The sequence below is a fragment of the Diadema antillarum genome, unplaced genomic scaffold (assembly GCF_040938485.1).
Source record: "Diadema antillarum isolate AM-2024a unplaced genomic scaffold, OU_Dant_1.0 seq00002246_RagTag, whole genome shotgun sequence".
In the NCBI taxonomy this organism is placed as follows: Eukaryota; Metazoa; Echinodermata; class Echinoidea; order Diadematoida; family Diadematidae; genus Diadema; species Diadema antillarum.
In genome coordinates this window covers 86675-104129 of record NW_027272875.1, presented here as the reverse complement: position 1 = coordinate 104129, position 17455 = coordinate 86675, and the positions used below count along the sequence as shown (strand labels likewise).

Below are 17455 nucleotides of genomic sequence, written 5' to 3'. Positions count from 1 at the left end.
AATTGCATGGTCTTTGACATCTCATAGAGTGGTTTCTGAATATCTCGCAAAACGTTAAAAGCTAAATCCTCACCTCAACCAGAACTGTACAGTCCCTTTAAAGACTCATCCCCAGCATACATGGGCAGGTGTGTATTGGAAGTGTGTACTATAGCAAAATCAGCTTGTCCTCAATGGGTTAATATTCCCCCTGTCAGAATACCATGGGATATTTTAATCTTCAGGGAGCTTACTATAGAACTGAGTCTTGGCAGCGCTGAATAATGAACTGAGGTGACAATAATTGTCATCTCATACAGAATGGCTAAAAGACCTGGCAGTAGCATGGGGAAACATGGGTGGTCCGACTAAATTCGTCTTCACTCGCTGCCCACTTGGGCACATTTGAAAACCATGAATAGGCCCTCAGTGAATATGTGCATCAAAGAGTTCACTCATCAATAACACTAACAGTCAACTCCAGTTAAGATTCTTCAGCTGTGTGTGTACTTGTATAGAGTAGTGATAAATCTGTGCACAATTTTCATACAGGGATTCTCAAATAAATCTGAGCCAGGCCAGCACTTCCACTCAGTATAATGGAAAAAACTTTCCAGTATATTACAGGCTGAAAGCTGGCAAGGATGATTTAACACGAAATAGATTTCAAATATCTCTCAGACATAGTCAATATGTACAACTTGATCTGGCTTTTAGCTATGAGGGTTAATACCCAATGAAGATAGGTTGTGAAAAGCAAGAAAACAAAAAATAGTCTTTACATTTTTTGGCAGTTGGGCTGAGCATGAGACAGAGTGTTAGGAACAAACTGTCTGTAGGGGGTAAACCCCCTAACCCCCCCCCCCCCCCTCCCCTTTGGATTTTCCACTACCACTACATGGTATACCCATGCTACTGGGTCTAAAAACAGATATTGAAAAAACAAACCATGCTATGTAACAAAGTGAAAAGCCGTTGAAATGTATCAAGTGATGAACAATTTCCTGTACCTAATCTGAAAGTAGCTGCATGGTAATTACATAAATCAGCTTTATTGCCTAAAATGTGCTCTAAGGTCAGAAAGCTGGCAAGGTTGATTTAACACAAAATTGATTTCAAACATCTCTCACACATAGTCAATACACATGAATGTGCAACTTGAAAAAAAAAAGAAAAAGAATAGGCCACACAAAGTGATTTTCTACATAAACATTCAAAATTTAAAACTTTGGCTGACCGCTGGGTATCCTCTTTTATGATTCATTTGCTTACAACAACATCTAAACCTTTTCAATTTCTTATACAATGGATAGTAATTTAGGAACAGTGACTTTCTAACTGGTTCTGAAACCCACACACTAGAGACCTTTAATGTGAAGAAAATTTACAATTTTTGAACCACACAACTAGTTTAAATTAGATTTCCCCTCCCTCCCCTTCCCCTCCCCCCCCCCCCCCAAAAAAAGATAGATGAATAAATAAATAAAAAAAGATGAAACAAATCAAGATGAGCACAAAGTTTCACTGTTTGACAATCAGGAAAAAATATGCATAGATACTGCTAGAAATGCAACCGATTGTGCACTGACTGTGAAATTGACACAAGTTATTCTAAGAACGAATTGTGATCATGACATGGTTACAAAAACGTAGCGACTACACAACATACTTGCCAACGGAGATTGATGCTAGATACACCGGACTTCTGATGAAATGAGACAGTAATGCTCCCTGGAGGCCCAAAACATTCCACCGTGCAATTTTGTCGCTACATGACATAGACATCGTCTTGTCCCCTCGTCCTGGCTTGATACGCAGGATGCCAACGGTGTGGTATTCCGCTCCTGGGGCCAGGGGATCCTGGGGACCAGCGGGCACTGGTTTGGCCCCCGTTCTGAAGATATCTGTCCTGGAAGCTTTTTCTCTCCTGCAGTGACTGTGAGGTTCAATTTCTGCATTCGCAAAGAGGCTGGGCAGCATTTGTGATTCTGCGCATGACACCGTACCATTTGAGTGCAGAGTCAAAGAGACTGGCTTCAAACAAATTGTGCCAATTTGGTTTGGAGGAGATGAAAGGTTGTTTGAAGGGTGGTTTTCATTCGGAGCACACATTTGTCCACCTTGAACAGTACCTTCATGGTCCACACAACTTACAGAGTCTACCCTCTTCCCATCAGCACCAAGATTGCTATCTGCAGTCTTCCTAACAAAAGTTAGTCCCTCTTTGTAGGGGCTGATATGATAACACCGTGCATATCTTTGTGTTGAGGACTCACTAGCATTTTCTGCAACACTTACGTCATTGCATGATGAAACACACTGGTCTGACACTGCTTCTGACCTTTCCTGAGCTTCAACCTTTAGCCTCTGTGACTTGGAAGAGCACTCTCCACGCAGGTCCTCATCTGCCCTTCGTTTATGCCCCTGAGTAGAATGCTGGGATGGAATACCACCTGTGTTACATCTTTGACTTGATTCACTCTCAGCACTCTGGCTCCACGCTTCTTCAGTCTTAGGAAAAATTGATGCATCTCCACCTGTGAGAACAGACAAAAGTTAATGTCAGAGTTTGAAAATGCTTCTTGAATTCTAAACAACACAGGAGAAAAACAAGCAATAGAATACAAAACAAAAAATCATCACGGTAAAAAGACATTTTCTTGTTCACATGATGTATATCGACTAATAGCATCAATGATATGAAATGCATATAAAAACTATTCTTTTGATGGCAAAGTAAGATGGTACAGGGAATATCAGGGGAAAAAAGCAAGGAAATTGTGGGCAATTACTGCCACTTTGATGGTAACAGTACTATGATATAAAAGACACAATGTCATTGTGTCTGAAACCCACCAGGATATTGGATAAGGAAAAAAGAAAAACAGGAAAAAAAGCCTCATGTTGAGCTGTTATGATACAGTGCACTCCCGTTATAACGAACATGGTTATAACAAAATTCCGGTTACAACGAAGTAAAAATTCGGGCCGCAACGTTGTCCACGCTATGTATTTCTATTGTTTATTTTTCAGTTAAATAACAAAAGAAAACTGCCTGTCCCAAGGACTTCATTACAATGAGAGTCCACTGTACCAAATAACAGAAATATCATATGTGATTGTGAATAATATATTATGCATATGAAGCTTGTGAAAATCAGCCACACTACTTGTGCAAAATCATTAAAGGACAAGTTCACCTTCATAGACATGTGGGTTGAGTGAATGCAGCAATATTAGTGGAACACATCAGTGAGAGTTTGAGCAAAATCGGACAATCCGTTAAAAAGTTATGAATTTTTGAAGTTTCTGCTCAGTCACGGCTGGATGAAAAGACTACTATAGCTTGTAATGTCACATGAGTACAACGATATAAAGAAAGAATAAAGAAAATTCAACATATTTCCATTTTTCTCCCATAACAAAAGAACACTCGACTTCTCTCTTTCAGAAGGCAGGGGGAATAATATTACCCTTAACATACGTCAGTAGCAAGTCGAAGAACTGTGCACTTTATTCAAAAAGTAAAGTTTTGTGAAATTCTCTTTTTATTTTCATTATATAGTTGTACGCATGTGACATCATACACTGTAGTAGTCTTCTCTTCCAGCAGTGACTGCGCAGATACTTAAAATATTCGTAACTTTTGAACCGATTGTCCAATTTTCCTCAAACTTTCACTGATGTGTTCTACTAATATTGCTGCATTCTCTCAATCCTTATGTATATGAAGGTGGACTTGTCCTTTAAATACATGTAGTTTCAAGTATGTAAACAGGGACAATTTCATCTGGAAAAGAAACAAGTTCTGTCATGACAAGTTTTGCAGGATAGTATATCCTCTGAGGGGGAAAAAAGGTGTCCCTTCTCTGAAGTTGCAAAAGAAATGACACAAAGATTTTCAAACCCCTCTTCAAACATGCACATTACAAGAAATTATTCTATCCACTATACATACAGTATATCAGGTATAAATACACATAAAAGCAGTCTTTGTTACTTTAGCAGCAAGAACACACAGATCGGGCTTTCATATTCAAGTAATTAATGTTTAGCTTCATCAAGAACTTGTATTATCATGGGTAACACACACACCAAAACAAAAACAACACACAAACAGACAGGCAAATCCCTGATTTGTCAACATATCATTATTCTGTGAGTTTTTTTTTGAGTTTGCCAATCCCTATCAACTTTTATTTCTTGAAAAATATCAGTTGTTGAACACTTCACAGAGTTTCAACAGGAGTGCATTTTTGCCTGTACAGAAAATTAAATGCATAGCCGATCCTCATTTTCTTTCTTTTTATCACCACCATATTTTGACAACTATCATCATTATTATGTAGGCCTAACACAGACATTGTGAATTGCAGCTTACATGGTGTATGACTTGTGAAGAGGTGGAACTGGACACCTCTCTTCATGCAAACTTGCCCATCTTCTTCCGGCTCGCAAAAGATGCTTTTGCTATGGTTACCACTGAAGGCAAGTTTGAGTTGATGATACAAGTATCTGTGCAGGGGAACAATGGTGATGTGATAAAAAACAAAACAAAACAAACAAGCAAACAAACAAACACACACACAAGCAAACAAACAAACAGAGAACAACATTTTTGTGAGCTAAGCAGCCTGTTCACTGGTCAAAAGCACAGTTATACAATATTGGTTACAAGAAAAAAAAGTAAATAATGACATCCCTTTTGGTTGAAAAAAAAAAAATGTCTATTATAAACTACTACAATTATCTATATCAAATTTGCTGAATCTATTATTGTTAGTCTAAAATGCAAAGCGATTTACTTTAGTCCCTGCAAAGATCTAAAATAAGAAAATACAATAACATAAACCAATCCTGACCTGTCTGAACAATTCACTGAATAATCTTTGCAATTGATCTAAATTATTTCAGTGCCAAATACAATTATTGCTAGAAGCCTAAAGATGCTCTGATGGTGAACCTTGCTAGAAAAAGAGAAAATTCCATAAGTCTATAAGGAAAAAGGAAGAAAATATTCCACATTTTGTTATCTTGCCGCCATTATGTATGGTCATCCAAAATGAAAACAACAACAAAATCCCTGATATGAAACACTGAAATTGGAAATGATAATTCTTGCTACGTACCTTAGAAATCCCCTTCGGGCCAGAATTTCAGCATGGCTGTCATTCAAGATGTCACCTGTGATTTTAGAAAATTAAGCAGATGATTACAAGTACCAATATCACATTGTTAGAGAATGTACATTAATCATGAGGCATAAATGTTGCATTTTACAAAATGAAAGCCAAAACAACAACAACAACAAAACAATCACCATCAGTCTTTCAATATTCAAGCTCATCAAAAGTCTAGCATTTAAATTCACATGACTTGCACTTGTTTCATGGGAGCAGGACCTTGGCATAAAATGTGACCCTGCACCACAAAACAAACAAAAATTCGTCAGACATGAAATTTTAGTTAAAAGCATATTCTGAAAGAGCAGACTTTTAGCTTTAAAATGATGTATAAATCAAACAAATTTGACTCTCCTAAACTATCTAAATATTGGAAAGAAGACACACACTCAGGAAAAGTGTGAACTGAGAAAAGAGGCTCTGAAGTACAGTGTCAATTCAAGCACTTAATCTTTACCAATCTGTGCTTGCTGCGCAATGAATGGGACAAAAAACAGGATGTAAACCACCAGAGTAACAACAATGAAGGGATTATCAGATTAAATTGAAATTAGTCATGCCTCATCAACACATTCTGTCCTTGATTAATGCCAACTTTCAAAGCAGTAGCCTTATCCCTTCAAAAGTTATAGGACTTGAAAGTGAAGAGTGTGCACAAGGTTTTTAAGAAATAAAAACGGGACTCCACTTAATCACACTATTCTGCCAAATAATGTTCCAGAAAAACGGCTAAAAAGCACTTTCCTGCCTGTTTTATGATCCCAAATTTTAGCATAATGTAAAAGAAGACTTGCTCTTTCAGAAAATATGAAAAAGTCAACATCAGCTCGGTTGACCCTTTTCACCTATATTCAGTCCTTACACAAAATCAGTGTGTGCGAATTTTTGTTTGTTTTGTTGTGCACTGTCACAAATGTTCAATGGCCAAGAGACGTTAAATATGGATGTTCATAACCATCCCATATTTGATATTCTTTCTTTCTAAGATTTTTATCATCTGCTTATTTTATAACTTGGTTTACACTCACAATGACTTTGTTGTTCAGATTTTTTTTTTTTTTAATCAAAAGTTTCCTAAAGATATACAGCCAACTGTGCTTTTAACCATCCCTAGTGAAGATTTATTGGGGAGGTTTACTGCAGCACTATACTTCAGTATGGTGTACTACTTAAAAACAAAAAGAAATACAAAATGAAATCCAACACACACACACACACACACACACACATAAACAAAAATAGGGGAATGATGCAATTTAGACAAGACTTTTTCATGGATGCACATAATTGTAATGTGTTTGACAGAGGAACAGTTGCAAACTACCAGTCTACTTAGAATCCAGCTAAAAGAAGTACATACGAACCTGCTTTGCTCATCTTTGAAGCACCAATACACTTTGAGCCAGTTGCCATGGATACCACAGTATATTTTGAAGAGGATTCTATAAACAAGTAAAGAAAACCAAACTTCGATGAGATTAATAATATCAATTCTGCATCAATACAATATTCAGGGAGCCAATGGCATGATGTTAATGTCTTATGGTTTTTGAATTACTATCAGCTTTCAGTTTGGTAATCTCCTAGTCTACCTAGGCAGCCATGTCATCATATTAAAATCAACACATAGTCATTGGTCCTCCAGAGACACAGTCAACTGGGCAGCTGTGACTATCTAGGCCTAACTAGGCCGGCCTCAGGATCATCACCCAAGTATACATCAGCTGTATTTGTGCATTTGTCCACTTCGATCATCACCTACCTACATTTCTCCTGACTCTTTCAGAGACTTTATGAGCTGAGAGAAGGGGAGCTGCAGAGGGCAGGCAGCTGCAGAAAATAAGACTCACTTTAGAGTCAAGTAACAATTATAACAAACTTGTGCAAGTATGTGAAGTACATGTAGGTCCAATAACCTACTCAAAACGTACTAGCCTAGCTCAGCTCGCTCCTCAGTACCCTTGGCCTCAGCTCAGTGACACCGAGTGTGACAGTGTACACACATCACTAGACAGAAAGATCCGTCTGTCCTCCGGAGTCTTTTATTTTTATTGACGTTATCAAGTAGCTCTCTTCCGCAGACAACCGTGAAGCCAGACACAGTCTCCGCGAACGTATCTCCGACGACCAGATTCAGACCGATCTTTCGGTCAAACACATCACATGTCATTGTCAATTAGTGTCATAGTGACAGCGATGACTTGACCACTAAAGGTATATAGTGAGGTGCCCGCACCTCGTCAGGGGCCCGAATACCGTCACCCCGCTTAAAATTGTTTTAAGCGCACTAAACAAAAATTTATGCCCTGGACTGTGTTCAGTACGCTTGAAACTTGACAGGGCTACCACAACCAAGCAAATTGTGGTGAAAACCGAACAGTTTTTCGCGAAAATCTGTAATTTAATCGGAATAAGTGTTATAAGTATCACCACTGTCCCCGCACGCATCTTTTACGTGTATGTCTATGGCAGTCCGGGAAACCCGCTCATGAGGACCGCTCCCGCGTACGAGGACTGCCCCGCCTCATGAGGACCGCCCCCACCTGTGTTTTAATGGGCGCTCTGCATCGGTTGATTAAAACTCGATTTTTGAAGAAAAAAAACAGATAGGATTTTTTCTTCTTTTCATCACGGATCGTGGACATGTGTGTGTAACAAAAAATCACCGTGCAAAGTTGCGACAATTTATACGTCAGATGTGAGATGAATAGAAGTGAATAGGGGGCCTCATGAGGCGTTCCCCCCCTCCCCCGCCCCCCCCCCCCCCCCCCCCCCCCCCCCCCCCGGGTCTCATGAGGCGTGGGGGCGGTCCTCATGAGGCGGGGCAGTCCTCGTACGCGGGAGCGGTCCTCATGAGCGGGTTTCCCGGACTGATGGGAGCATCACGGTCACCCGCACACGTCTTTTATGTGCTTTGTCTATGGGAGCACGGGTGATGAGTTGCGGGCCCCTTCCTTAGCGCGCAATTTTTTCGCATCGTTCGCGTTTGACGATAGCAGCAAATTTTCGATATCGATCAGTGAACTTGTGATTTCATTGGAATTTTTCGGCATTTTTCCTGTATGTGAGTTGGATTTCAAAGAATTTCAGTGATTCAAATATGTGCAAACATTAACTATGACGAGGTGCGGGTCACCAAAGTATACCTTGAATATTGACTAAATTTTTATATTTATTATTTATTAGAGTCTACATAAGTATAACAATATCAGACATAAATAAGATAAAAAGAGTCCTGAAATTCTCAAAGATTAATGTAGCTCAACTACATCCCTCCAGTTAAGAAACAAAGTCCAGGCAATGGTGGCTTGACTTCTTAACAGGCTAAAATCTCTGTACAAAAATCATTCTGTGCTGAACAGAGTTCTCTAGTTGTGAGCTACGAAACATGTGACTTATGCGTACTGACACCCATTTTAATAGGTGGGACTACATATTTACACAAGTCATTTGGTTCGGTGATATGTACCCTTCGCATTTGATTGTAGAATTGCTGCCAGCAGGGTCCATTCACGTCTGTCCTCTGGTTTTCCTTTCTTTGGTAAGACGGTGTTGTAGTGACTCATACATGTCTCACTGAGATGTTTAAAACAATCCATAGGGCCTACTTTACCATCGCTTGACCAGGGCGAAGCACTATCGAATAAGGCGCTCTGAGTATGGGGGTGGGGCCTAATGTAAGGTTGGGGCGGAGACACCGAATCATGAATAATACCATGGAGACTAAACTCCATGATGAAGTACTGAGTACTAATTAAGTACTAGTATCATATTAATACATTTTTACCTCCTTGGTACTAGTAGTTGAGCGAGCTGAGCGTAGGTAAAAGCCATTGATCAAACACTGTTTTTGATTGCCTAGACTTGCTAAAAGTTACTTCTTTATCAACATTTCAGGTCCAAGAAACCCAATTTCTATGTTATTTTGATGCTGTATATTTGTAGTTAATTTTCCTCATCCATCGCTTGCATTCATTAGGTAGAATAAGAATAATAATAAAAGAATGTCCTCTTTCATTTTAGTCCATTGATCGTACAAACTTGTTTATTTCGAATGCAGAATTATCACAATCCTAACTTCATAAGTGATCCAGATATAAAATGAAAGAAAGATATTAGTCAGAGGAGTGAAGGTTCAGGTGTGAGTTTCTTCAATTTGTCTCCCTCTACAAATTAAATTTGTCAAGATCGCAACTGCTGATCTGTAAATTAACAAACATGTCATGTCGGAAGCATGTGGTTCCTTTTCCGACATGTTTAATAATCTACAGATCGGCAGTTGCGATCTCAACAAATTTAATTGTAGAGGGAGACAAATTGAAGAAACTCACACCTGATCAAGGTATCATTGGCAACATTTTTTTTTTTTTTAAGAAAACTGAATTTCTAATTTTAAGCCTTATATTCACATTTTAGGGGTATTTTCCCAACGAAATTACTCCAGAAAATAAAGAGTAATGGTATTGAAACGCAGATCCATAATTGACTTTCTGTGCATAATATAGGTCATTGGAATACATGCAGGTTTACTCATCTATAACATCTACTTGTATCTTGTTCATTATTTTGCATGTTTGTTTGTTTTTTTCCAGCAAACTCATAACATGTTGATTGAATCCTTGTTTATCATTCATTTATTCATTGATCCATAATCATAATTGTTTATTCTATCATTTCCAACTACATTTTCTGTTTAAAGAAATATTTGTCTATCTGCCTTGCTATTTTTGAGCCATTGCTCGTTTTAATAACTATGAAGTTACCGATGAATTATTATGTTCTTTCCTGACTCTGTGGTGAGTGTATAGCAGCATAAGTTCATGACATCCATTCACATGTTATATGGGTCAGTCTACGGGATTGGATCATCTTTTGTTACATACTGTGTAACTATAAATCCAGGCCTCGTTAATAACCCTTTGCATGCCACATTGATTACATCTTCGTAAGTTTGTGTGCAAAATTTGTGCACATTTGACTCATTGGCACCAAAGAAGTTAATGAAACCAAGCAGATCTGTCAGTAATAACTTCAAAAAGAAAACGATATCCCACCAATGGTTACTGCTTAAGCATGATGTCTATTGCAATTAATTTTCAGACCGGAAAATTCATCAAATGTTATACAAATGTGATGTCCATGATATATAACCGTGATAATAGAGGTAAGAAAATGATTATTTGCAGTGCAGCACATTCATGAAAGCTTTCTGATTCAAACATGCATCACTATTAGCAGGGGGCAAAGTTCACATTGACACAATATACTTAACCACATTTATAATGATTATCGTGAAACGAAATTCTGTTACATGGACATCATGCAATTTATTGACCCATATTGCCTGCGACACAAAATTAAACGAAAGTCAAGCGCATTTAGCTATATGTTGATAGGGCCTATACAAGTACAAATCATTGTACATAGAAATGAAGAAAAAAAAAATCCCCCTTTTGGCATGTTCGGTGGAAAGGCATTTTTTTTTTTCAACCTGGCAATCATAAAAAAGAAAGGCCTAACTCTCTTTTGCAGTTCTTTGGCAGACTATACATTCAGGTATTTGATCAGTCACTAGGCCTATTTTTCAAGGTCTTCATCAATAGGAAATGCCAGATTTTATCACCTTGTGATTCCAACTGAGTTCGGGAGAAAGGGGAAATAGTAACGCCCAATTGTATCCACAGGGAGCTTAATTCTGGCGAAGGAGTACCAGATTAACAGATAAACCTGAATTTTAACAACATAAACAATGTGAAAAAACAAATAAAAACGATGCAATACAGAATGATACAACATGGAATTAATGGCACAGGCTAGACAGAAGCTGTAGTTGAATATCCATAGACAGGAAAGTAATAGGCCTACTTATTAACTAAAATAAAGTGGACTGTATCTCAGGCAGCAAAGAAAACGGAGTACAGGCCTAACGTTTAGCAAACAAAGAAATACAAAGCACGGAAAGATACTATTGTGTACATAACACATATTATTAACTTCAATACAAAGTAATATATAGTAAGGCTATCTATTATACTATCTCTTCAGGTGCGATATGTACACCATAAGTTTTATTTATATCAATATCTATGAATCTTTTGTCATTTTTTTTATTGATAATGCCTCTTGATATTGTACTAAAATGCTCTGGCTATAAAAGTGACATGCTAACATTGAGATCTTCACTGCACTAATTTGGTGCGATATGTGGAACCCGTAAAAGAAGCATCGGTTTTCTACTATAAGGTCCTTAAATGGAAGATGCATGTGAGAAATGGCAATTATTGCTACAGTGCTGTATACATCCAACCAGATTGGGGCGGGGGGATAGAGGAAGGAAGGGCGGGTCAAGTGAGGTTGTCTTGTCCGAAGCCAGTGACCCTTACCCCCTATTGAGTTTCATTTTAAATGATATCTGTCATAATGGGAATCGTTTCACGACGACTGTGCTCCCCCTGTGCTTTCCAATTAGTTTGGTCTTGTGTTATAGTGAACAGAGAGGTAGCTTGTGAGACGGAGTTATATAGAGAGAAAAAATAAAAAGAGAAGAGAAAAAACAAATACTACTAGAAACAAATGGGAAACTGAAAGAAGGCGAGATGGGAATGACTACAGGGGAAAGAGCGAAAGAGGAGGAATTAGAACAAAAGGAGGAGGTAGAATTAGATAGAAGAGAATGTAAAATGGAGATTATGAAGGTGAATAAGGACAAAAAGGACAAAAAGGACATAAAGAAACTAATGAGAATTCAGACTTATGGAGGAGGGTTACTTTTGTCATCTTATTATGACATTAAAACTTTTAAATCTCATGACCTTTAAATGCCGATTTTTCCTAAAATATTTACCATTCATTTTGTTTTATTTCATAATCATTTTGTAGTCTCTCACTTAAATCACACGTTCCATTATGGGGACGAACACCAGCTGGTGATAGGCCTATGTTGATAATAGGTCGGAAATAACACTTAGCAGAATACATAAGCTTATCGAAACCGAGGGATTATCATTTTATTTCAAAAAAATAACATGAACACTAATTGATTACCCTAGTTGTTATTACCATCCTCGTCAGTCATTTCATCTATTATGACTTTCATCGGGATCATTATGAAATTTAAGTATGGACGTTGCACAAACAACATTTTTCGGTATGACTAACAATTATTACTATACAGGGGCGGATCCAGGATCCGCCACTGCTATACATTATCATTCGATTTGAGAGAGAGAGAAAAAAAAATGTAATGCTGATCATAAGAAATTTGAGTGAAATCTGCCTTAACAGGAGTGATTCTACCAGGGGGGTGGAAGACTCTCTTTCACCTCCCTGATTCTATACTGATGTTTAACTCAACGTTAATAGACAAGTCAATCAAATATAATATTATCGCAGCGCTCGGCTATTCTACTTGATTGTTTGATCTCACTACAGGCCAGCCCAAATCAACACCATGGTGTCAATTACACCTTCATGATGACTCAATCATGAAACCTTCGTATGTACATAGGACCGATTATTTTTATCGAATGATTCCCTCAGTCTTCATTATGGAAGGCACCACATTTTCAAAAGTCGAGGGGGGGGGGCGGGGCACTTCAGACTTCTGGTGCCACTTCCGGGTTTCATCAGCTAAAAAGCGAAAAAGGGGGGGGGGTGGTCTTCAGCGTAAGAAACAAAAACAAAATCTCATCGCGCTCACACTTGAAGCTTTCTATCTATATCTTTCATATTAATTTTCTTTCCAGTGCAGCTTACGCACTTCGGGGTAAGAAAAAAGTGTGGGAGGGGGGCAAAGTGGGGACACCTTATGTATTCATTTGTTTAGTGGAAAAATGGGGGGGGGGGGTGTCATGTGTAATGTCATTTTGTTTTTCCTTGTAGCTCCCTGGTTCACGTCATGCTACGTCGGTGATAACCGTTGAAATCAGTCCGCAGCAGAATACCGCCATCACACGACGATTACATTACAGTCTCTTCTGCAAAATAAGCACCCGCAGCAAAAATAGTAACAAGGGGCGTTAGGTAATCTACCCGCCTCTCTTGTGTTTGTGGAGAATCCAGGAGATTTTTCCTTGGGACATGAATAGGAAAACTTTGTCTGAATGAAGGATGTACGTTCGCGTGCGGGAGGCGTGTCGGAGAGACTGTAGCGGAGAGGATTTATGGGCGCAGAATCGACGATCTTGTCCAGTGCTAAGAAACGTGTTCTCACGAGAGCACCTGCCGGACTAGCTTGCAGTGTTTGCTCCATTGCTGCTCCGTGTGGTTGGCCTACAAGGCTGGCACAGTTTGCTGAGCACCTTCCGCTGCCGATTCGCACTCCACCTTGTTTTCCGTCCCTCAACTCGCTCGCTGCTGAGCCGTGATCACCGTTTTTGCGGCTTTCACTTTTCGACACGCTGTGTGCCCGGATTCTGCGAGACTCGCATCCGCTCTGCAATCAAGAAGGGCATGGCTTCCAAATTCTTCCTGGGACTTACCTATTTTCTGGCTCTCTTCACCTCCCTACTGCTTGGAGCCAATGGAGCAAGTGTCAACAGCGCGGTAAGTGAAAACAATTTGCTCCTCGAATCGTAAATATCACCAGACTGAAAATTGAGGGGATATTTTGCGTGACTGTTGATTTTCAATGATTGACGTTATTTTCATAGTCATACTGTTTTTATTGATGTCGATGACCAGTGTAGTCTTGTGAGTACAACGTGAGTAAGCCGAGCAATTAATAATTATTTTCGATCTATTTTATGTTTAAATCTATTTTTACGAGTTAGGTTTTAGATTTATTCACTTTCCAATTTTCCCAGCGTCAGTATCGAAAGCAGACTACATTCACTCGTTTTGTGTGTGTAACACGCTGTTAATACGCACAAGTGGTGATGAGTGTGCATCCCAGTCATCGGTTGACCCTGAATGAATGAACGACTGCCCATTGGTGGTTTCGCGCCAGTGGCCGCAATTTTCACACGCACTTCCAGCAGACGATCAGGCGCAGACAAGTCGCATGGGAAACATTCGTTTCAATATATTGAGCCAATGTTATGCTGTCTGGTTGAACTGTCAAACTCCATTTCCTCGCACTGTTTATTTTTTGCTCTTTTTCAACTCTTGAGGTCTAGCGCCTGTAGGGTCATAGATCGCTGTCTGTGGAACTACCCGTATTTTCAATCCCTCTTTTCTTGCGCTATATATTCGCGTCTCAGCCTCTTAGATGTGGTTAGTCTGTTGTTGTTCTTTTTTATTACTGTTTTTACAACGAAGGAAAGGGTTTGAAGTCAGACTGGCGTAATCCAAAATACAGTGGGATGATTCCACATCGTGCTGTCGAACGATAATTGATCAATTCCTCTGGCGATATTCCACATCATACTCATCCCAATTATATGTGCAGAAAACATGAAACCACAAGCTTAGTATGGGCAGAAAACTAAAGTTGACATTAATTTCGGTTGGCCAAATTCACGTGTCTGTAATATGGCCGTTGACAACCAGTATTTCATGCAATTAATCTGTGCATTATGGAGATTTGTAGGTTGAGACTTGTCAAGCGAATGATTGGCTCATACAATATAATGTATGGTATGAAATGTGTCAATATAACCAAAATAGATCTTCGACATTTTATTCGTTCAGGCGAGGTTGCGCGGGAAGGATGGATATCACCTCTTCACTTGTATGTTTTTGGTTGTTGTTTTTTCATGATCATGCCTTTCATCTGTCTATATCTCAAACAATGCATGATATGAAATTTGATAGGACAAAATCAATGGGGGTAAGCCTACATAGAAATGAAAGTTTCAATACAATCAGTTTTAAAGTAAAACAAGTTAGGCCATTAATTCACCAGGTTTCACGCCATGTTTTCATAAACTATATAGTGATATCGATCCCAATCTCAAATACGAAATAGATGAAAGTGAAATGTTCACTCGATATTCACCTTCAAACTACTATACAGCTTGTAATGGCAGTGTTACTTATTATTCATTTACCCCAATTGTTACCAGAAATGTTATAATTCTTTCTTTTCTTTGTTGTCCGATTTAATCTTAATTAGCCCGGACAGATCGACTTTATTACCCTTCCAGGGGTAATGTTCTGAACAAACATTTGCCCAGTGTCTGATTTGGGTTGGGAGGCGAAAAGAAATGTTACAGAAAACTGAATGTTCCATCAGTGATCCAAAAGGGGTTCAGTGAAGAATGTGGACGGACGTTTATTTTGTCTGGTCTGGCGTAGTGCTCATCCCCGCATTCTGTCCGACGTGTCGACCCGTGTAGTCCAGGGTTATAAGTTGAGTATGTCTGCGCACGACTCGACAAAAATCCTAGTCATCAAACTTTAGCTGCGGTAGCCCATTCTATTTCATCGCCCAACATCTTGGATTCTGGGCGGATTATGTAATAATATTACGTAATTATGTAATAATATTACAGTATATTATACTGCCATGATTATGAAACTCAGCATTGCTTTCCTGATTACAGATACGTCAGTATTTTGATGATGATAATGTTTGACCTTTGTTTACTTTCCACAATACATTTTAAGTGCGTGATTATAACAAATTTAAGACCAGACAGGAAAAATCACAGTCGGAGCCACACGCACGCACACGAACATCCATCTATCTATCTATCTATCTATCTATCTATCTATCTATCTATCTATATATACCTAGCTATCTGTATATCTATCTCTCTCTATCTATCTATGTATCTATATATTATTAATTTTCCTTGTATGTTATACATCAAAATCTCACACATCAAGGGTAGCAGAGTCATCGGACAGTGCAGGTAGTTTTGAGCTCCTGATATGACCTCCCCGGTTAGCGCGATTGGCGCCAAGCTACTTTGGATATTCTTACAGTATGAGATGTAAACGGGGCAGCGCTCGTAAGACCTCGCTACACGGATTGGTTCCAAGTTCCTTCCTTATATAGCATGACTGGTAAGAGAATTAGGTCATAAGGCAGACAGTACAATAATCATCGACGGTTTGCGCCAGTTTCGTATTGTAGCTGTCTGAGTCGGTGCATGTATCGGCGTTACCGAAAGACATTTCAAATGTGAAAACAATCCACCACGGACACCTGTCAATCCCTCTACACCTGCCCATTCCTAAAAAGGTCTTGCTTGAAAAGACTCTCTTTAACTGCACAGCAGCCAGATTGCTAGAATGGTGCAGTAACGGATGGGTGATGGACCTTTCTTCACCTATATCGACGCCTACCCTCTCTCCCATGAACATATTGGAACTGTAGCCATGCGAGAATCATGCCTATGGTCTACTTGGTTGACATCCAAGAGGGACTGAAAGGGGGAGGGGTGTGTTGCGGGCATGAAATGGAGAGAAGGGAGAGCTAAACCAAGGAGCTACTTGCTCCTTGGCTGAACTAAAATCACGCATGATTCAGCTGTGTATCTTCTGCGATAACTCGGTGATAATTGCACCACAATACCCTTATTCCTTGTGTCACAAGGTTGCATTACAGAAGCGTGTTTTAGTCGCATCCATGAGTGACATGAAATCATAATGTAATTGTAATAATATCTAATCCCCATCAGGCACGTTATCGCTTTTTAATGCCAAGTGTAACAAGTCCTCTTGATGGCTAGACACTGGTATCAAATTTCATGCCTATTTGCTAACGAATGGTACGTCCAGGGAGGGGCCGCCACCCCCCCCCCCCCCCCCCCCCCGTGATTCCTTCAATCCTTTGTTCAAGTTGAGGCGGTAAAGTTTTTTCTCTATAGTATATAGTTATTTATAAACGCACGCAGGAAACATTTGGGAAGTATATTCTCATGTCTCAAAGTCATACCGGAAACATGATTGTCTCTACAAACTAATCAAAACCATACCAAGTACACATTGCACTCATAACCTCGTCTGGAATTCAGAGCAGGTTATGGATTTATTGACTCACCGCCTTTGAACTTGAAACTGTCGGGGAAAAAAATGTCCCGTGCTACAACGGCTTTATACTGATCATATACCTCATAATGGGCTGGTGTATACGGAAAAGCGAATTCGCCTTAATCCTTTCGGTCCCAATGAGTCAATAATGTACACAAATTTGACAGAGAAACCTAAGAGCAGGTTATATGATGTGACATGCGGAGGGTTAAAGACGAAGTTATGTTAATGAAACCAATGAAAGCAAAGCAGACTTCATAGCAATGTAATAGCTCAGTGGCAAGGGGTTATTTGGAAGCTTTAGTGGGAAGCCTCTTTCATGTAAATGAATGCGACATTTTGTTGTACTAAAGTGGTAAAAAAATCAAATTTAT

The 17455-nt window shown here is 39.2% G+C and overlaps 1 protein-coding gene across 1 annotated transcript; it reads right to left on the bottom strand.

The window, feature by feature from the left end:
* Positions 1-1635: 1635 nt before the first annotated feature.
* LOC139714352 (tRNA-specific adenosine deaminase 1-like) lies at positions 1636-8761 on the bottom strand. Its single transcript, XM_071626061.1, has 5 exons — positions 8632-8761; positions 6527-6604; positions 5109-5163; positions 4361-4494; positions 1636-2516 (listed from the first exon to the last, which is right to left on the bottom strand). Exons 1-5 carry the CDS (start codon positions 8759-8761, stop codon positions 1636-1638), a joined length of 1278 nt encoding a protein of 425 aa, XP_071482162.1.
* Between the last annotated feature and the right edge of the window lie 8694 nt (positions 8762-17455).

Excerpts from the sequence above, each read along its gene's own strand:
- LOC139714352 (XM_071626061.1), bottom strand. The coding sequence starts at position 8,761 with ATGGATTGTTTTAAACATCTCAGTGAGACATGTATGAGTCACTACAAC. Across the intron at positions 6,605-8,631 it reads TCTACAATCAAATGCGAAGG|AATCCTCTTCAAAATATACT; the intron begins GTACATATCACC and ends ACTTGTTTATAG. Across the intron at positions 2,517-4,360 it reads CTTCACAAGTCATACACCAT|GTGGAGATGCATCAATTTTT; the intron begins GTAAGCTGCAAT and ends CTGTTCTCACAG.